This window comes from Trachemys scripta, chromosome 3, assembly GCF_013100865.1.
Source record: "Trachemys scripta elegans isolate TJP31775 chromosome 3, CAS_Tse_1.0, whole genome shotgun sequence".
NCBI lineage: Eukaryota > Metazoa > Chordata > Testudines > Emydidae > Trachemys > Trachemys scripta.
Window position 1 is genome coordinate 26,226,186 of NC_048300.1, and position 22,270 is coordinate 26,248,455.

Consider the following 22,270-nt stretch of genomic DNA (forward strand, 5'->3'; position numbering starts at 1 on the left):
GTTATGCATTCCCAGGAACTGCGGAATGCTGCCAATCAGTGGCCAAATAGATGTATAGTGTTGGTCAGCAGTAGTGGTTGGGGGGAGTGGTCTATGCCTCGACCAGCCCGTCAAAATTGATGTTTGGACATATATGGCTGGGACAAGAAAGATTGTGGGCCAGATGATTTACTCGTAGTGGCACTGAGTGGGATACTGGGATGTATGTGGTCTTTGCTAGGATTGGGTATTGAACCTCACTACCACCATGGAGATGGACCTAACTGCTATGTTGGCTGCGTTGAGGGCATTCTCTTTGTCATTCTCTTTGTCATTAAATGGCCCTTCTGGATAATGGCCTTAAATCGGTCATGATGTGACCCCAGCAGCTGTTCAATAAAGTCATTCAGTTTTGAATAATTTATATAATCTTATTTCATCATGAGGGCTTAGTAGTTGGCGATACAGAACTAAAGAGTGGCCGAGTACACTTTTCTTCCAAAAAGGCAGGGTGGATAAAAATCAATGATTTAAAAACAAAACAAACAAAAAATTGGATTATTTTTTGATAAAATGCTTTTTGAGGGAAAAAAAAATCTATCTAAAGATACATTATAGCTCAAAGATATCTCCTCATGGACTAGGGATTATACATTCTAATTCTATAGTATGAGACAATATATTCATGTAATGTTTAAGAAAAGTTTTCTAAACGAGTTCCAATAGTTCATGGATTAGGGACCCAATTTTATGGGATTCCAGGGGCTTCTGTATAGATTATTTAGGTTAATCTTTCTATCTACCCAATGGGACTCAGTGCTCAGTCTAGAAGATACCAAGATACTAAGAGATGCTTAGTTTTGCAGTTCTCAAACTGTGGATTTGTGTCTCCAGAGATAATATTGCTTGTTAACAGCAAAAATGTTTTTACACAAATAAATAAATAAAATATAGAGGTGAGAAATAACAGACTTCAACCTTATTGTCCCTCTGCAAATTTGTGTACACTGAGTCAAACCCTTACCTCTCTCTAAAAGTGCAAAGTTTCAGAAAGTTCAATTAATAGAAGATTGTTGGGGGCGGAATAGATCTGGACAAGGAGAAGTCTGGAGATAAATGTGAGGAGAGGGACAGGAAGCAGAAACAAAAATGAAACTGTCTGAGCAGCATATTCCAGAAGTCTTGAGGTCTTTCTGAGTGTAGCTCTCATTGATTTGAGATCTACCATACCGTTTTTTCACTAGAAGGGAAAACCTATAATGGCAGCAGGCCATAAAAGAGACCCATTTTAGACGTAGTCGTGATACAAGATAAATCGCTGAAATAGGCAGATCTTCCTGTTACAATTTCACCTTTAAAGTAGTACTGAGTGTCAGTGAATGCAATGAGTAATACTAAATGAGCAGTATGGTAATAATAATTAAATAACTACATTGACTTATTTTGTTTAGGAGAATCCATCCTCAACATACAAGATTCTGAAGACTATCCACCTTCAAGATCACCATCATTTTCTATAGTTTCAGAGTTATCTGCCAATTACAGTGTTTCAGTCACATCATGTATGTCACATAGCCACAGTACATCATCACCTGTAGCAAAAAAGAAAAAAAAAATCTCCATCATCCAGAAACAACCACAGATAAGTTTGTGGTAATAACCAGCAGATTACAAAAAGAGGTAACTGATGAAAAAAATGCCCCGTTTGTGCAACAAACTCTCCTTTCCGTATGATTGAGACCCACGCTTCATTAACATGGTTCAGTCATTAAGACCAGGATACAGTCCACCCAACAGAGCAGATGTCGCAGTCAAATTGCTGGATAAAGTATACAAAAGAGAAATTGGGCAGTGTGCAAAAGGTCTAGAGGGTAAAATTGTTAACCTGAGTCTTGATGGGTGGAGCAATGTCCACAATGATCCTGTTGTATGTGCTGTGTGACAACAGAAGAAGGGAATGTCTTTCTTACAGAAACAATTGATACAATCAGGAAATGCGCACACAGCAGAATACTTACAAGAAGTAGCAGTAAAAGCTATAACAAGCTGTGAAAAAAAATTCAAATGTCTAGTACCACAGCTTGGTCACAGACAATGCTGCAAATGTATCAAATATGAGAAGGAATTATTTAGAGGAGAGTGAAGAGACTCGCAAGCTAATAACATCCAGTTGCAGCGCTCATTTGATGCACCTCTTAGCCAAAGACTTCAGTGTTCCAGAAATAAAGGCTAATGTTGTTGAAACTGCAAAATGCTTCTGTAACAACCACTTTGCAGCAGCTGCTCTGAAAACAGTGGGAGGAACCAAGCTAACTCTCCCAGAAGACGTGTGATGGAATTCAGTAGTGGACAGGTTTGAGCACTATCTATATCAAGAACTGGCCTAATCCGATGACAGTTTGTGAACAACATTGTGAAAAAAAAAAAAAAAAAGATAGCACTGTCACAGCCAAAGTTCTCAACAGTGGGCTTAAGAGAAATGTTGAACACATGCTGAGTGCCCTGAAGCCTATTTCTGTAGCCTTGAACAAAATGCAGGGAAATAGCTGTTTTATTGCTGACACTGTTGAAATTTGGAAGGAACTGAGTGAGATCTTAAAAAGAGAAATAAATTACAAGCTTTAAAAAAACGAATGGGACAAGTACTATCTCCAGCTCATTTTCTTGCAAATATTCTCAATACTTGGTACCAGGGTCAAACCTTAACTGCTAAAGAAGAGGAGTTGGCTATGACATGGACATCCAGCAATCACCCTTCCATAATGCCAACTATAATAAACTTCAGAGTCATTCAAGAAATATATGTTTGCTGATGATGTTTTAAAGAAAGTCACACCATTGAACAGGTGGAAGTCACTTAAGCACTTGGATTCAGAGACTGCTGCAGTGATAATCTCACTTTTAACAGCAGTAGCTTCTTCTGCCAGTGTAGAAAGAATATTTTCTTCCTTTGGACTAATTCATTCCAAACTGAGAAATCGTTTGGGACCTGAAAAAGCAGGAAAGCTTGTTTTTCTTTTCCAGATTATGAACAAACAGGAAAATGAAGATGAAGGCGACTGAGTTAGCTGCAGAAGCCAATATTTTAAGTTTCTCATATTGACCTGGGGGACAGAGTGGATTAAATTTTTTTTAAAAAATATTTCATTTAACTATATTAGTTAAAAACAATTTTAACAAAAACAAATAAGATTTTAAAAACTTGAATGTTTAACTAAATTCAAAAATTCATATGCTTGTTTTGTTAAAATATGTTTGCTGTTGAAGAAAAAAATCCAGAATTCATAATGTTGTTTTAGTTAAATAAAACAATTTACATGTCTGTCTGGTGATGTTCTCCTCCTAATACAGCATGGCAAGAAAATCTGCCAAATATTAATGATTAACCTGTTGAATTGGAGATATATTTATGAAGTCATTGGGAGATGAACTATCTGCTCTAATTACCTTTGGTAAATGATATAACCAAACAATCATTCATTTTCTGATATAGTTGTAAAACTAATCTGAAAAGTTTTCAAAATAAATCACTTAAAAATGTATAGTGTGTACCTTCTAAAAATGAAACCTACATCTATCTCTGAGTTTTGAAGAATATGTATTAAGGTTATAACAACCAACAAGAATGCACTTTTATGTAGAAATCCATGATTAAATTGAGTCTTCCTGACTACTGATTTAAATCAAATCCACCCTGCAAAAAAGTCCAAGCACTTTCAGTTCCTATCGTAGAGAATGGATCTCATCTGGTGTTGATGGCCACGGGAGTAGATGGCATCCACTGCGATGGAGTTGGATGGAGGCTGGGAGAAGAGAATTCAGATTCCGTAGCTGGGACATAGTATTTTTTTGTCTGCTTGCTTGCAGGTAAGCGCTACCAACACTGGGGTTTGCCAGACAGTTCTTGACGGGTCCACGATGTCTTCATTAATAGGAAGGTAGATCTTTGAGGAAGAGGGTGAATGGAGCACGTCAAGGAGACGGTGGTGTGTGTCCTTGACTTCTTCCAGTGGTATTTGGAGAATGTCTGCAACTCTTTTTGCCAAATCCTAGAAGAGACAAAAGTCATCAGCTAGAGATGGTGGGGAAGGCATGATGGCTTCATCCACGGAGGAGGATATAGTCCTTGGGGTCACTTTTTCCTCAGCATCGCTCTCATGTTCTTCTATGATATTTTCTGGAGGCTCCGAAGCTCTGGATGCTGCAAGCTGAGGGGGTGTCTCTCAGGACTTCTTCGGTGAGGCTCAAAGCTCGAGGGGCATGCTGACAATATGCTGCCCAAAGGTCCCAATACGGCCACCGGGGTGGTGGTGGCATAGAGCCCAGTGGTGGTGTCCATGAGTGGCCATACCAGGATGGTGATGGTGGGGTCACCTGAGGGTACATTCTAGGGCCCTGCTGATATTGGGCACCATATGAAGCCTGGGAGGAGTACTGTGATGCCACCTCCTCTGGCTTACTGTCTGAACCCTCGCTAGAGAGCAGGAGAGCGTGGTATGGCAGCCGAGATGATTCCCATGCTAGGGGGAGACTTGGTCCAGAGGTCCTGGTACAGAGAAGTGAGCACTTGGATACTTTCAATATGCGGAGGTGTCTGGAGTGGCGGAATTCCACTGGTACTGACTGGCTCAGTGCCAAGGGCAGTGCTGGGATCTTGTCCATATCGGTCGCTTTAATGCCGGATGAGGTGTCGATGACGGTACCAATACAGACGCGTGTACCAGGAGCGCCTTTTTAGTGGAGTGCTTACTCCTGTCTCTCGATGCCGATGACTCGGTGTCCATGCCCATTGGGTCCATGAGCATGTCAATGGTACCTGCTGCTGTTGGTTTCAGTGAGCTGCGGGTAGCAGACTGGGAAGGTCTCGGTGCTGATGACACTGAGCATGATAAGGACTGCTTACAGCTATCTTGGGACGCACTATCAGGGCTTCCCACCTTCTTTTTCAATGACTTATGAGAAGGGTCAGCAGTTTGCTTCTTCAACCCTCAGCCTTTAGATGTAAAGGGGGAAGACTCGCATCTGCCAAGTGACTCGTGGCCTGGGTCCTGAGAGCCGCCTCCATGAAGATAATCTTCTGTCGGAGCTCTTTGTCCTTACATGAACGTGGCCTGAATTGCTGGCAGAGACCACTCTTCCGCTGGATGTAGCCTTCCCCGAGGCCGGGAGTGCTTGTCTGCAACCAGAACTGCCTCTGTGCAAGTGAGGCACTTTTTGAAGCCCAGTGAACTGGGCATTCCTTGTAGGGGAAAGAGTCCCCAGTGAGGAAGAAAAAGCGGGAGGGAAAGGAGGATAAAGTTTTTATTTATTTTACGAGAAAAAAAAAAAAGGGCAAAGAAAAAACTACAACTATACTAAGAGACTAACTAACTATAGAAATGCAAATGATCGAAAGTAATGATCCTAATGGACTATGAATAGCTCCGTCTCTAGCGAGGGGTGGTTGAGAAGGAGCGGGGAGGTGGGGGGGAACGGGACGGTGTTAGCCTGTGCGTGCTGACTAGACGCATGGTGCATCACAAGGAGAGACAGTGTATGGCACTGCTACTAAAGTTTTCCGATCAGCAGCACAATCATACCTACAGTGGAGCACCCATAGGGACACTATTCGAGGAACTTTAATTTGTAGGTATTTATAAAACAGGAAGACAAATTTCCAGAAATTGAACAGTAGATTATGTAATAACTTCTAAAAAGAGACAAGTAAATTCAGAAAGATTAGATTAAATAAGAAATTGGTAATTCTGCATTTTAATTTAAGAGTTATGAGAACTGAAGTTCACAACAGGATGCTCACATCCCTACCCCTCTTGCATTTGTCAAGTTACCCAAATAGACATGCAGCGATTCTCCAAAAAAAGTATATTTTTGGAGTTGAATTTACCCATCCTACATGCACCCATATCCTATATCATTTGAAATCTTATTTTATGTACATTTAAATGAGATATGTGGTGCTGTAAGCCTGTAAGGCGAGGCGAAACAATGGTACACAAAATAAGAAAGTGTCTTGAAAAGGAGTATACCTCTTTAAGGGCAGGGGCATGAACATTGCTGCAGACGCAGAGCAGGTCAGCACTGCCACATTGACAAGAAGAGGGTGGAAAGTACATAGGTGCAAGTCAGGTAAGAGAAGAGGAGGTTACTTCCCTGTGCAGTAACTTATGTTCTTCGAGATGAGTGTCCCTGTGGGTGCTCAACTCCAGGTGTTGGTGTGCCCCTGAGCCTTCGCTCGGAGATTTCGACAGCAATACTTGTACCAGTCACACATGCACAGAACCTGCCCCCATGCGTTGAGCGTGCTTTAATACAACCAGTCTCCTCAGTTCCAACTGAGGCTACCCCACCTCCGAAGTAGAGAGGAGGAGGGTGGGTAGTGGAGCACCCACAGGGACATTCATCTCGAAGAATGTCAGTTATTGTACAGGGGAGTAACCTCCTCTTCTTATTCGAGAGATGTCCCTGTGGGTGCTCCACTCCAGGTGACTTAAAAGCAGTGTATCTCAAGGAGGTAGGAACTTTGGATCTGGTAGAAATACGGTGGATAATACAGCTCTGCCCAACCATGTATCAGTGAGAGGGCCTTGAGTAAGGGCATAATGCTTAACAAATGTATGTTCAGAAGTCCAAGTGGCTGCTTTACAAATGTCAGCCAGAGGAACTTTGCGTAGAAAAGTCACGGAGATAGCTACAGATCTAGTAGAGTGAGTTCTGATGAAGGCTAGAGGAGTTGCATTCTTTATTTGATAGCACAGACTGATACAGTTGGAGATCCAACTGGAAAGTATCTGGGTAGAAATAGGTGTCCCTTTGGATTGCTTCGCAATGGAGACAAAGAGTCTGGAAGAGTTCCTAAAGGGCTTGGTTCTATCCAAATAACAGGACAGAGCCCTGCATATGCATCGTGGATCCAAAGAAATTTGCATGCGGACTGGGAAAGAAGGTTGGTAGGTGTTCATTGATCTGAAAAGACAAATGCACTTTTGGAAGAAATTTGGGATGTAGTTGGAGGATAACTTTGTCCTTAAAAAATATTGTGTAGGGTGGGTCCGTCATGAGAGCCGCTATTTCTCCTGCACGTCTGGCGGAGGTGATTGCCACCAAGAATGCTGTTTTCATGGAGAGGTGTAAGAGAGAGCATGTAGCTAGTGGCTTGAAAGGTAATTGAGTCAAGCAGGTTAATACTAAGCGAAGGTCCCATGGACGTGTAGGGGGTTTAATGTCCGGGTATAGGGATTGTAGCCTTTTGAGAAAATGCTTGGTGTTGGATGGGCAAAAACAGAGGTATCATCGATGTTGTGGTGAAAAGCTGTAATAGCAGCTAAATGGACTTTGATGGAGCTGAAAGACCAGATTGCTTAAGGTCGAATAGGTAGTCAAGTATTAATGGAAGAGGTGCGGAAGTGGGAGGAATTTGTTTGGTCGAGCACCATTGTGTGAATTGCTTCCACTTTCGGAGATAGGTGGTGTGAGTAGATTGTGTTCTGCTGTGTAAGAGTACTCTTTGAACCTGTTCAGAGCATGCAAGTTCATTTTGTGAGAACCATGTAGGAATCAAGCTTTGGAGGTGAAGCATGGATAGGTTGGGGTGAAGAAATGGGCCGTGTTGCTGTGATAGGAGGTTCGAAGTGAGGGGCAATGGAATCGGTGGGTGAATTGACATTCTGGTGAGGATACCATGGTTGTCTGAGCCAAGACGGGGCAATCAGAATTACCGTGGCATGATCTGTTTGAATCTTTGTCAGAACCCTGTGGAGAAGCGGTGTCGGGGGAAATGCATACAGTAAGTCTTGATGCATGAGATCATGAGCACATCTCCTAGGGAATGTTTGCCTAGTCCTGCTCTGGAGCAAAATACAGGACATTTCTTGCTCTTCGCAGTCGCAAAGAGGTCCAGCGTTAGGTAGCCCCAAATGCGGAATATGTTGCATATGACTGTCTCGTTTATCTCCCACTTGTGATCCCAAGGAAATCGTCTGCCTAGTTTGTCCGCAGTGATATTCTGGGCCCCGCGTAGATAGGTGGCGGATACCCAGATGTTGTGCGCAAGGCTTGCAGAGCTTCATAGCTTCTGTGCAGAGCGGGTGAGATCGAGCTCCTCCCTGTCTGTTTAGATAGAACATGCAGGCAACGTTGTCTGTCATTATTCAAACGTGATGGTTCTGAATGAATGGGAGGAACTGACGTCAAGCGTTGTGTATAGCTCGAAGTTCTAGGACATTTATGTGTAGGGAGGGTTCGGTGGAAGACCATAGTCCCTGAATTGTATGGTGGGACATGTGTGCTCCCCATCCTGTAGTCATTAGAATGGATGGAGCATCCTGGAAAAAAGGGATCCTGAGCAGAGGTTGGAGGGAATTATCCACCATAGGAGGGAGTCCTTGACTCTGAAGGGTATGAATAGAGGCTTGTTTAAAGCGTGTACGTTCGGTCTGTAAACCATGGCCAACCAAGCTTGGAAGCAATTCATGTATAGGCGTCCATTCCTGACCTCAAAGTACACGAGGCCATGTGACCTAAAAGTTGTAGGCAGTCACGAGCAGTGACCTGAGGACTGTTGCAAAGTTTCGTGACCAGGAGTGTTGAAATGGTCGAGCGGGAGACGCTATTCCCTTCCGGGAATTGAGGTGTGCTCCTATGAACTCCAGTTGTTGGGTAGGAGATAAGGTGGATTTGTTTCTGTTTATTTGTAGGCCGAGGGACAGGAAGCAGGTGACGGTCAGCTGTGTGCATCGAAAAGCTTCGTCAAGCGTTGAGGCTTTGAGGAGACAGTCATCGAAGTAAGGAAATATTATAACCCACTGTTTCCTGCAGTGTTTTTGAAGATTTCTTCTCCTTTTTGGAGGTGGGAGGGAGAGGGGGTGCTGCGGTGTGCGGCGGAGTCGGTGCCCAGGTCTGAGGCTGGTCCTAAGGACTTCTGCATGTAGGGACATTTTGGGGGGTTGTGGGATTCCTCCAAACATTTTATACATTTTGCGTGGCCATCTGAGAAAGGAATAGCATCATGGCAGGTAGAGCAATGCTTAAAGCCCGGGGAGCCAGACATGTTGGAAGTGGCTGCTGCTGACAAGAACAAGGAAGGTTTTTTTTTGGGGTGTTTGTTTCTTCGAGAAAAAAATAGGGGAAGCAGTATTTAACTACTACTGGGAAACTAAAGTAATAAGGAAATTATTTTAAACAAAGGGAGAGAAAATTCTCTAATGAGTCTGCTGAGCTCCATCTCAGGCCGGGGACAGTAGAGAAGGAACTGAGGAGATCAGTCGCGCATGCATATTATTAAAACACACTCAATGCGTGGGGGCAGGCTCTGCGCATGCACGACCGGTACGAGTACTGCTGTCAAAATCTCTGAGTGAAGGCGCAGGGGTGCACCAACACCCGGAGTGGAGCACCCACAGGGACATCTCTCTAAGAAGTTCTCTTTCAGCCAGACTAGGCAGAGCACCACCCACCCTCCCCACCTTGAAAGTGGTAAAATACCAGGTTTGATAAGGTTCTGCTGTGGGCGCACTGCGCTAGCTGCTCTTTTCTTGCGAGACTGGGAAGGAATTCTTCCCTCACCGCCAGATTGGCAAAGGCAGAATGGCCTTCCCTACAGTGGGTTGGTGGGAGGGGAAGGGGGGCTTGGTTAGGTTATAATATCACAACTCATTCTGTAAGTGTGGAGTGGATGTCCAGTGCAGGTACTCTGACACTCCGTAGGGAAGGGATACAGTGATCAGATAATTGGTTTTGTAAAGGATTTAAAGGAGATGTTTGTTAAAAGAGTGGAAAATAGGGTACGCCGGGGTAGGAGGCGGTGCTGGGGATTTGGGGAAGGGGTGGAGTTGGGGTGGGCCCGGGGGCAGAAGGGCACGAAAAAGAAAGGGGAGGCGGCCAAAAATTTTTTTTGCTTGGGGGCGGCAAAAATCCTAGAGCCGGCCCTGCCCTCTCCAAGGGTTGCAGCTGTCTGGAGGTGCCTGCCTTCCTCATTCACACCTCATTCATTCACAGGGCAATTGATTACAAAGTGGGGGGAAGATCTTATTCTACTTCTAGCAAAAACACATTTTTCTTTTACCTTCATTATACTACCTTAGGGGCCTGCTATAACATATTACCGAGGTTCAATACTGCTGTTTAGGTGGGGCGGCGCTGAGGAAGGAGGGTTTGTTTCCGCGGGGCAGGTGGCGGGCCGTGGGGGGAATGTGTTTCGGCGGCGTTGGGGGGTTGTTTCCAGGGGGCGGGGGGCACTCGGGGGGGGGGGGGGGGTGGTGCAGTTCCGGGGGGGGCTGGGTGGCGCTCGGAGGGGGTGTTGGCGACGCTTGGGGGGTTTCGGCCCTCAGCTGTTTTCTTTGGAGTAATATGGCCCTTGCCGCTTTACGAGTTGTGCAAGCCTGGTCTAGAGTGACCTAGACAAATTGGAGGACTGGGCCAAAAGAAATCTGATGAGGTTCAACAAGGGCAAGTGCAGAGTCCTGCACTTAGGATGGAAAAATCCCATGCACTGCTACAGACTGGGGACCCAACTGGCTAAGCGGCAGTTCTGCAGAGGGGTATAACAGTGGACGAGAAGCTGGATATGAGTCAACAGTGTACCCTTGTTGCCAAGAAGACTAACGGCATATTGGGCTGCATTAGTAGAGCACTGTCAGCAGATCGAGGGAAGTGATTATTCCCCTCTATTTGGCACTGGTGAGGCCACATTTGGAGTATGGTGTCCCGTTTTGGGCCCTCCATTACAGAAAGGATGTGGACAAATTGGAGAGAGTCCAGCAGAGGGCACTGAAAATGATTAGGGGGCTGGGGCATATGACCTATGAGGAGAGGCTGAGGGAACTGGGCTTATTTAGTCTGCAGAAAAGAATAGTGAGGGGGGATTTGATAGCAGCCTTCAACTACCTGAAGGGGATTCCAAAGGGGATGGAGCTAGGCTGTTCTCAGTGATGGCAGATGACAGAACAAGGAGAAATGGTTTCAAGGTGCAGTGGGGGAGGTCTAGATTGGATATTAGGAAAAACTATTTCACTAGGAGGAGGATGAAACACTGGAATGGGTTACCTAGGGAGGTGGTGGAATCTCCATCCTTAGAGGTTTTTAAGGCCCAGCTTGACAAAGCCCTGGCTGGGATGATTTAGTTGGAGTTGGTCCTGCTTTGAGCAGGGGTTGGACTAGATGACCTCCTGAGGTCTCTTCAAACCCTAATCTTCTATGATTCTATGGTCAAGACCACCAAATTTAAGTCTGGCAAGGGAGGGAGAATCACAGCAGCTATCAACCCAGATACTGTTTTCTATCCTTAGCAAGATACAGAGATGATGTTTCAGAGGTGATGGTTGTTAGTTACCCAATAGGATCTGTGCCTATTTCCCTCTTCCAAGCTGATGGAACAATGGAAAGAACACACAAAGCTGATTTTGGATATGAGCTGGAAGCTCAAGTTGAATGAATCCATGAGCTAAGAGCATGCAACCAAGAAACTACAGTGTACATGAGAGATATCACAGGTTTCACACAAATGATGGCTGGAGACAAATTCCATACATTCAATAAAATTGGCTACTGAGTACCTAAGGCCGGCCCTAACGGATTTGACAAAGCTAATTCTGTAATCTAAGTCTTTGACAGATGACAACAGTAACTCTGTGAAAACTGCAGAAAGGCAGCACCAGACAGGATCTAAGGTTGGATATAAGAAATACCAGTGGGTTGTGGATGTCCTGTGCCTCCATGGAAAAAGTTTCTAAACGTGGCATCCAACAATCACTTATAGAAGTCCTCTGTGAATACATGGGTCAAAATGCACCTGAGATTGTAGGAGCACACCCAACACAAACACTCCTCCTTGCTGGAGGCTTTTCCAACAGCGAAGTAGCAAAGTCTGTCACTAGTAGATGTGCTGAAGAAGCCCAAAACTTGTACAGTACTCAAGAGGAAGCCAACGCGAGGATGCTTCTGCATGCGTATGGATTTTTGGGTCTCGATGTCAAAGGAACCATAGTTTTTAGCTCACTTGATACAGCTGTTTTTGTCCTTGCTGGTCATTTTCCAAAAAAAACTGAGCACATTGCTAATGCATGGCTTGAAATTGGCACTATTATCACCACAATTGACAAGTGTTGCTTCATATCTGTACATGCAATTTGTTACGCCCTCACTCCTGACTTCTGAAACATATTTTCTGCTTTACACGCATTAATAGGATGTGACTGTGTCATGCCTATTTGAAATTGGGGAAAAACTATGTTTAATGTTGTCAAAACAAAGGGAGCTTACCATTTCACAGATCTTGCCAAATCAGGAGAAAGTGACACACACCCTGCAACTTCTGCAACAAGAATGTTGGTAGCATTGTTGCATGATCAGAGTGAGGACGAAAAAGAACGAAAGAGACCTGGATCGCTTGTGCCTCAATCTAGGCTAGTCAGGTCACTGACCAAGCTTCCACCAGGTGGGACAGTTTTGAAGAGCGTATCAAAAGAACATCTTGGCAAACAAAGATTTGGATGTCTTTGCTCATAGGTAAACCATATATTGGATCACCATTGCAACATGGATGGAAAAATGTGGATGATGAACTACTACTTGTATTCTTCAAGGGCCCAATGACATCTGAGCTTCTACAAGACCTTATTTGTGCCTGTACCAGTAGGGTCACTGCATAATCAACTGGGTCTGTAGTCAGAACAATCCTCCCTGCACATAACTGGGTACATGCCAAGGCAATGAAAACTGGGATACAGACTAACATGGCTACCCCCGATATGTGATAACCCAGAAACTCCTGACAGACATCATAATGAAGAACAAGATGATGTTGATAATGATGTTGACTAGAAATGTCACCGGCACTATTACATTTCAGTGATACTGGTACAAATTTATTATTAGATTTTGTTTTACTTTTTAAGATTGTTCTTGCAATGCTTTGAGGTCACAAACAAATCCAGTTTTTTGTCTTAAAATAATACATGTCGTTCAACTAACAAAAATGAATCAAAATATTTCAGTGGTCATCATTTTAACATGTTGATGTCATTGTTTATCCCCATTTCCATGGTAATAGTACCACTTGTCAGCTCCACACCATACCTCATCATTGGTAGACATAATTAACTTTTAAATGATTTATGATGTGCATGTATGCAGAGATGGTACATTAAGTCAACCAAATTGGTTGTGTCTGCTACTCTCCTAAAAGGAACACACCAAGTGCCCTAGCTGCTCACAACATTTACTCAGCAAATCAGAATGAACATGAACCTAATCAGTTTTACTCCTCTGACTCACCCAAATAGCTGCATGCAGAAACACCCAACAATCTGCTAATTTCTGTTGGGAATATATGATGAGAAGAGAGAAACAGAAATGACTCCTTCAGTTTATTGAGAGCCAGCTTCACTCTGTTGCTGCGGAAAGTGCTACAGGCAGCAGTAGAAGCACCAGCGTGAAGGGAACAGAATGAGTGCAACAAACCAAATAGAACAACAATGTGGGAAATACTATAAAGAAAGGACTAGAAGAGAGGAATGGATAAGAAACAAAATATCAGGGGAGCAAGAAGGAAAAAAAGTGAACTGGTTACAAACTGGTTAAATGAGGTGAAGATTATCTGAATTCCTGATATCAATTCAATTAACAACCATAGTTAATCTGATTGGTAGCTTAAAAAGAAATGCAAATATAAAATCTGCCACACAAAATTTTGGAATCCTCTCTACTTCAGTACAAGTGTCATTTATTTTATACCATGATTTGAAGTTAATGGGACTAAGCTCAATTTTGAGGGTTTACAAGATCAGACCTTTGATTTGACAGCCAAGATTAATTTTGATTACACTACTGAACATGGACAATGTGCAACACAACAAAAAGGCTTTTTATAGCTATTTTTTAATTTAAATAAGCTTTCTATTTTATTTTTTATTTAAAAAATGAGCTGCCAAATTCCTGATATCACCCAGTAAGTCCTATGCTACCACACTGTTTCTCAGTGTGGATACAGACACACTGTACAGATACAGAACATTCATCAGGGTAGGCAGTATATATTGGGGGGCGGGGGTAGGGGGGGAAGAGGCGGGGAGGAACAAAACTGACTGCCTGCTGCCAAAGCTTTAAATTAGAGAATTATGAAAACTTATTCTCTTGGTAAATGAAAGTTTCTTTTCATGCACTGAGTAAATATATGATTTATGGTAGATGGCTGTGGCAACTCATGTCAGGCATCTAGTAACAGTGTCCAGTGCACGACATCTAAGACTGTCAATAACATACCGCATTTTTAAATGCTTCTTGTTAAACGTTTGGCACTGGCAGATCTGAAGCGGTGCCATAGCACTTATACAAATGTTGGAAAATTGCCACACCAGTGACAAGAGATTAAAGAGCCTATGATTGCTGAAACACAAAGAATGGCCTGAGAACAAGAAATCTGACAAAGAAAGCACTGTAGAATCTTTTGCAGCCAGCACTCAAGTGCAGAAATTTGGAAAAACTCAAAGGAACAGAGTACATATAGGGTAGGAATTCAATACTGCAACATACTATCTCTGGATTTTTAAAACGTAAATGTGTCAGAAAGGGTGAAAAAATATATCAAAGAATGACAGAAGTTGAAGACGAAGGCTACACAGAAAATTTATTTAGGTGTTTTTTGTGCTTAGACATGCTTAGTAGTTGCATATAAAAAGTGTTACCAAAAAGAGATTTTGTCCGGTGATATTACCCAGTTACCAGCACAAAAAACCCCAAAGAGAATATTGTTAGCCAAAAAGAGCCCGTAAGATGCGGGAAGTGCTCTTTCAAAGGATTTTATTATTAAGAACATTACAATACTAAAACTGGGAGATTATGGTTCATTGGTCTCAGTTTGACCTATTTCTTCCTTCCACTTAGAGGGGATAGTTATATATGTCTTACTGCATTATAAGCAAACAACAGAGACTTCTTTTTTTTTCAATGTAAGAAATCAAAACAGTGCATCATCACGAACATCTTTATAAAATAAAAAGCAACACTGTGAGCACATTAAATAGATAAGAAAATAAAAACTGGATGATCTGTTTTTTATATATTTATTTTAAGATAAATACTCAGCACCCTAAATAAAACTTAGGTAAGGAGCCATTTTATCATTTTTAAAGGCTTGAAGAGCTGTCCCTATGTGACATCCAATTATACTCTCTGCTCATGATATCACACACCCATCACTGAACAGCATTCCAGCACTGAAGTATGAAGCTGCCTTTCAGAAAAGACGGCAAGTCTACTTTCTGTTCCAAATTACACAGGTTAGTAGACTTCTATTTATATTAAAAATTAAAATTGAATAATATAATTACTGAAGTACCCCCCATGTTTAGTTTCATATTACATTAAATTCACCTTATTCTCTCTCCACAGTCAATGTACTGCTGTATATTTATGTATATAACTGCGTGAGAGAAGTGGCTGGAGGAAACTGCTGGTTTTGGCATCTGGGTGAAGTCGAGACTTTTGGCACTCAAGCATGCATGGGTTATGCTTTGGGATGCTTTTTACTCTAGCAGGGTATTTCTGCTAATATGAACAGCAATAAAACAATTAACAGTGTAAACATGTATAGTGTCATCTCTGTATTTCAGAGATGATAACCCATTGGGATTATTTCAGGGCAGTTTACACTCCAGTTATTGTTTCAGGGTCTGTGCAGAATCAAGAAAACACAATTGCAGAGAAAACCTTAAAAATATGAACTGAATGAAAACTGATGCAATACCTAGGTGCAAGAAGCTTTTTCTTCTAAAGGAAAGCTTCAATTCTGAAGCACAATTCTGTGATAATGGGTGGATTACACCACCAATTCCACGACAGAAGAGCCAGCAGCCTGCATATTACTCAGGACCCTCTACTAAAATAGGTTTGGTATATTCTGTTGCAGAGATGCAACATTAAATCAGATTGTTTGTTCTCATGCTATATTTTACTACACTCCTAAATCTTTCAGGTACTTTCATAAGGTACAGAATTAATGTAAAATCCTTATTTTATTTATTTAAGAGCCAACAGTGTAAGTGTGCACCTAAATATTTACAACATTTTGTTACGGCAGTAATTTTTCATTATTTTGAATCCTAAATCTAATCCATTTGTATGGCCAACCTACACCTCTACCTCGATATAACGGTGTCCTCGGGAGCCAAAAAATCTTACCGCGTTATAGGTGAAACCGCGTTATATTGAACTTGCTTTGATCCACCGGAGTGCACAGCCCCGCCCCCCGCAGCACTACTTTACCGCGTTATATCCGAATTTGTTTATATCAGGTCGCATTATATCGAAGTAGCGGTGTACTGTGAAGTGGTCCTGTGCTATGCTTTGTTCTGACTGGTTTTCACTTTTCAGCTACATTTGTTTTTAAAATTAAGGTAAACAATTTTGTACTATGAAGAGAGTTGGGGGAAGGAACATTAGAGATTTTAAAAGTATCTGGTCACAAATAAAAAACATTTCTTCAAAACTATTGTGCAGTGATATTTGAGAGCTACAGATGTACAGTAGTGTACAATTATTTCTCTTCAAAACAAAAATGTACATTACCATGCCATGGTCAAATGTGAAAACACCAACATCACGTCCATGATGAATGTGATTCCGTCTGATAATGGGGTTTCCATGGTTTTTAACCCAAATTCCTGCTAATGCATTATTGGAGATCTCGTTGTCCTCATATATTCCCTGGGAAAAAGTAAGTAAAAACCAAAAATCAACAGTAATAAATAGTTCTACAAAAGTTAGGAGGGAAATTAGAAATAGAAAATACCTGTGCATGATCTGTAATATAAAGTCCAACATTTTCACAGTCGCTGATGTTACAGTGTTTGATAGTGGGACAAGCTCCCTGGCCACTAACACATACCGCAGAGCCCACTGGAAGAAAAGTTTACAGTTATCAAAGATTCAAAGTGTAGTGTATTTATAGATAGTTTGGCCCTACTCTTACAAGAAAACATACAGTATGCAATGGCATCTAAAATGGATATTTTAAAAATGTAGCATTAATTTAATGCCTTTTATTAAAGCAATGAAAAGTACTTTGCCCAGACAGGAAACTATTACCATCCCCATTTTGCAGATATGGAAGCTGAGGCAGAGAGAGTTTAAGTCACATGTCAAAAGTTACACAAACAGCATGTCACTGGCAGAATGGGCAATATTTTGTATATTTATTTAAGTTAATAAAAAAATACTTCATCCAACTTTTCACACCCTCACTGAACAATATGCAGAAGAAAAACACAAGATACAACAAAACTCTGTACACTCTCTCAAGACTGCTAACTACTCCCCCACTTGAGTCTATTTACACCCTCAGTAATCTATCATCTTCAAGGGCCTGGAGCAATCAAATATTTTGTATCATGCCAAGATCATCAACAGAGTATTGCACTGTCTGTCTAATGGGGAAGAAGAGCAGGTTCCAGAGTAAGGGGCTCCTTTCCAGAGACACCCTTCCACTAATCTTCAATGGGGCCAGGATCTCATCCATGATGACTGGTAAGCAGACATCAATAATAACTGTTATGCCCTCCCAACATGAAATATCACCATCCAAACAGACCAGGGCACTCTGTACCAGCTGTAGTTTCTAAATGATATTCAGGCATAGCTTTACATAGAATGCATGGTAATAATTTCAAAGTGACTAAAGCATAGATAAATTATAGCAAGGTCTGCATCCAAAAGGACAGGTTCTAGCCAAATATAATTGAGAGGGAAAAATGTTCATGATTAAGTTTTGTGCTGCATATGAAAATTCTGTTCACTGCAATTATCCTATTTCAGTAACAGTGTTTAGAATTAATTTAACAGTGAAGAGGACACTAACCTGTACAGGTACTTCGAATGATACAGTGATCTATTATTGGGCTGCAGTTCACGGTAATCTCTAAGCAGTGGTGTGCATTGTGGTGTTGAGCAGATTTGTCATCAGGATTGAACTAAAAGAATAAAATTTAATGTTTTGATATTTTATAAAAAAGCATAATTTTGGAAATTATTGGAAGTTCTACTAAGGTTGCTTACCCTGATTGTCATATACCCAACGTACGCATCTTCAGAACCCTCCATAAAAACGAAGGTGGAATCCCTAGTGTTTTCTATTATGACTTTATCTGCTACTTTTCCAGGTGCTGTAAACAAGAAGTTATTTTAAAAGCTTACTCTTTTCCTATGAAAACTGAAAACAAAGATGATGCAATTTCAAGTTCTACAAGTGAAAAAAAAGATGCGGATTCTCAGGCATATTTACATTAGGAGCACTTTACCATATAGGAATATTGGTATACTATACTGGAAAAGTGCTCCTAATGTGGACACAGCAATACCAGCAAAGCTGGTGCTTTGCACTGGCATAGTGAAACCACTCCCCATGAGCAAAACAAGCTATTCTAGTAACAATGCAGTTTTGCCAGTATAGTTGTTTACCACCTTCTGCCAGTACAGCTGCATCAGTCATAGGTACAAAGAGGATCCCTGACCTAGCTACACCAGCAGAAGTCTGTAGGATAGATGCAGATATACTGGCATAAAAGTGCCTTTGCTAGTATAGCTTATGTTGTTCAGGGAAACATTTTTTTTTTTTACTGGTGTAAAAACCACACCTAATACTAGTATTAAATATATACCAGCAAACCTTTTCTAGTACAAACTTGGCCCAGGAGTTCTGACTTCCAATTCCCTAACTACTAGGAAATTGTTCCCCATTAAAACAAACCAGAAATAGATAATTCAATATTGGGCTCAAACTTGTACTATTGTAAAACAGTTACAACCTGGTGCTGTATATGGTCTGGATTCTAAATCTTTTTATTAAGACTAAATACATAAATTCAGTACACCATCACATAGTAAGTTGATCCTTGCTAATACATGCATATTCTTTACAACTTTTACAAAACCAAAAAAGTGGTATCTCCTCATGTCTCACCACATACATACAGAGTGCTGTAGGAAAGTCTATTTTTTATACTTAATGTATTAAAAATTTACTACAGTTTAAAACTGAACTACAGTTTACAATAAATAAGTGTTAAGCTTTTCAAAGTAAGTGTTAAAAGAATGTTTTAAAATTGCTAATCTACAAGATGCAGTAACTTGAAATGTGAATAGCAAGGTTCTTCAGCAATCTTTATACTGAGTCTAGACAAAAAGTGTTTGCATGTTATTGCTGAAGAGCCAGCAGAGGGAGCACAAGTTTAAAAAAAATATTCTTATAGATGTGTTGACCTCAGTGATGTTGGCGCTCAAGAACAGTAGTAAACAAAAGAGCCAATTTAATGTCACCACAAACTGGAACTGAAATAACTAAACCAGTTACAATTCACACTTTTAGTTATTTTGGTACAAGTCTGTATGGAACACTCTTATTCAGAAATAAGGGCTTCTCTATAGTTTTTATATTGCTATAACTATATCAGTTTAGAAACTTTTATGAGAATAAATCATATTGATAAGCATACTTATAGCAGTAAAATTGCATCCCACTCCAGAGGGTTGTACCACTAACTATATCAATCCAATATACTTATAGCAGTACAAAAATATGTTTAGACTAACCCTAACAATATCCACCCAGATTTGCATCAAAACAACTAGCCTGAGGGAATATTACAAACAAAGAATGAAATGAAGCACTTTAGTATTCTTTGTAGTTCTACAATACAATGGCATTGCTAAGTAAACAGTAGAGAGCTACTTCTTAATCTCTTCCTCTGAATCATCATATAGCTGTGCTTGGTACAGCGATAGGAGAAAGAATCCTTCTGCTGTCCATGGAGAAGCAAGGACCACTATCCTTGAACCACTATCACAGTAGTGGTATTTCAGCTGCAGTAGTTCCTGCTGCTGTGCTACTCTAAATAGAGTTGGTGAAGCACTTGGAGGAGAGGAAGGTGATCAGGAACAGTCAACATGGATTCACCAAGGGCAAGTCATGCCTGACCAACCTGATTGCGTTCTATGATGAGATAACTGGCTCTGTGGATATGGGGGAAGTGGTGGATGTGATATATCTTGACTTTAGCAAAGCTTTTGATGCGGTTTCCCACAGCATTCTTGCCAGCAAGTTGAAGTATGGACTGGATGAATGGACTATAAGGTGGATAGAAAGCTAGCTAGATTGTCGGGCTCAATCAATGGCTCGATGTGTAGTTGGCAGCCGGTATCAAACCGAGTGTCCCAGGGGTCGGCCCTGGGGCCGGTTTTGTTCAACATCTTTATTAATGATCTGGATGATGGGATGAATTGCACCCTCAGCAAGTTCACAGATGACACTAAGATGGGGGGAGAGGTAAATATGCTGGAAGGCAGGCATAGGGTCCAGAGTGACCTAGACAAATTGGAGGATTGGGCCAAAAGAAATCTGATGAGGTTCAACAAGGAGAAGTGCAGAGTCCTGCTCTTAGGACGGAAGAATCCCGTGCACTGCTACAGACTGGGGACCGACTGGCTAAGCAGCAGTTCTGCAGAAAAGGACCTGGGGATTACAGAGGACGAGAAGCTGGATATGAGTCAGCAGTGTGCCCTTGTTGCCAAGAAGGCCAACGGCCTATTTGGCTGTATTAGTAGTAGTGGACCTTTGCCAATAGATCGAGGAAAGTGATTATTCCCCTCTATTTGGCACTGGTGACGCCACACCTGGAGTATTGGGTCCAGGTTTGGTCCCCCCACTACAGAAAGGATGTGGACAAATTGGAGAGAGTCCAGTGGAGGGCAACGATTAGGGGGCTGGGGCACATGACTTATGAGGAGAGGCTGAGGGAACTGGGCTTATTTAGTTTGCGGAAAAGAAGAGTGAGGGGGGATTTGATAGCAGCCTTCAACTACTTGAAGGGGAGCTCCAAAGAGGGAGCTAGGCTGTTTTCAGTGGTGGCAGATGACAGAACAAGAAGCAATGGTCTCAAGTTGCAGTGGGGGAGGTCTAGGTTGGATATTAGGAAACACTATTTCACTAGCAGGGTGGTGAAGCACTAGAACGGGTTACCTAGGGAGGTGGTGGAATCTCCATCCTTAGATGTTTAAGGATGGAGATTGTTTAAGGCCTGGCTTGACAAAGCTCTGGCTGGGATGTGATTTAGTTGGTGTTGGTCCTGCTTTGAGCAGGGGATTGGACAAGATGACTTCCTGAGAGCTCTTCCAACTCTAATATTCTATGATTCTAATCCACACAGCAGCAAATCAACCCATGACAACTGTAAACTTTGCTGTATACACAAAGGTGAAGGGAGCCAGATCTCCCCTCAGTTATGCAGTACCTGGGACCTTCCAGGGGCAAGGACAAGATTTTGCTCTTAAACCAGATTTGATCTTTTTCTGTTGCCTGCTGACATGTTATGTCCTCTTCTCTATCAGGCAGAAAAGTCCCAATCAGAATGAAGCAATTTTCACATCCCACTCTGCAAACATGATTTCCATTTTGATTACTCCAGAGCTGTGAATATAGCCTGTCTCACTTCCCTAATGCTACCCTCTTAACCTAAGGTCATTTGGCTAGGGTAAGGGTCTGTACTGGTGTCATCATGTCATGGAAAAATATTTATGAGTACACAATTTGTACTTCCTATGTCACAAGTGCCAATGTTACAGGTAAGTAGGTCAAACTAGCAAGTACCCTTAACCTGGGGAGGGGATCCAGAAACCTTACAGCTGGGCTGAAAACAGAAAAGGAATGGAGTTGTGGGCAGGAGAGGAAGAAGCTAGAAAACCCAATACCAGAACACTTGCTCCTCAGAGAAAAAAGGCAGCCCAAGGATGACTGCACTAAGCGCTAGATGCTCAGACACAACATTGGCCAATGTGGACAGATTCAGGAAGCAGCGCTTCAGGAAAGCGTGTACCAGATGTCAGTTCAGTATTTAGTTCATCTACAGATGCTTCTCTCCTCTTTCTACCAAGGAGGTGATTGTAGGATAACCCTTTAATTACACTGCTCTACAGCCAAAATGCTTCTGAAATAAATGTAGTCAAACTTTACTAATTCTGGGTCACTGAGAACGAAAATGATGCTTAAAATTGTTGATTGGCTCCAGTTTTCAAGATATGCTATTGGGTCAGTATATACGACCCTTGACTTGGGAATGGCGGAGGATAAGTGAGTTATAAAGGGAAGGGATCTCAATTTAAACCAGAAATGACTAAAATACATCTTTGACTGGATCTATGAATAAATCTATGACTGGGTTTGGACAGTACTTGCTTTTTAGGCAAAACAATGAATGATGCAATCTGAAGCTGGTATTGCGTCATACATGATATGAATTGCATCATGTTA

General features: G+C 41.8%; 1 protein-coding gene across 4 annotated transcripts in view; it reads right to left on the reverse strand.

The window, feature by feature from the left end:
- FBXO11 (F-box protein 11) overlaps positions 1-22,270 on the reverse strand; it is a 181,418-nt gene that overhangs the window by 30,694 nt on the left and 128,454 nt on the right. For all 4 annotated transcript variants that reach the window (XM_034764327.1, XM_034764326.1, XM_034764328.1 and 1 more), the window contains exons 8-11: positions 18,025-18,131; positions 17,828-17,939; positions 16,763-16,869; positions 16,540-16,677 (exon numbers count right to left, since the gene is read on the reverse strand). In XM_034764327.1, the coding sequence (XP_034620218.1) occupies positions 16,540-16,677; positions 16,763-16,869; positions 17,828-17,939; positions 18,025-18,131 (464 nt within the window). The remainder of the gene's footprint in view (positions 1-16,539; positions 16,678-16,762; positions 16,870-17,827; positions 17,940-18,024; positions 18,132-22,270) is intronic.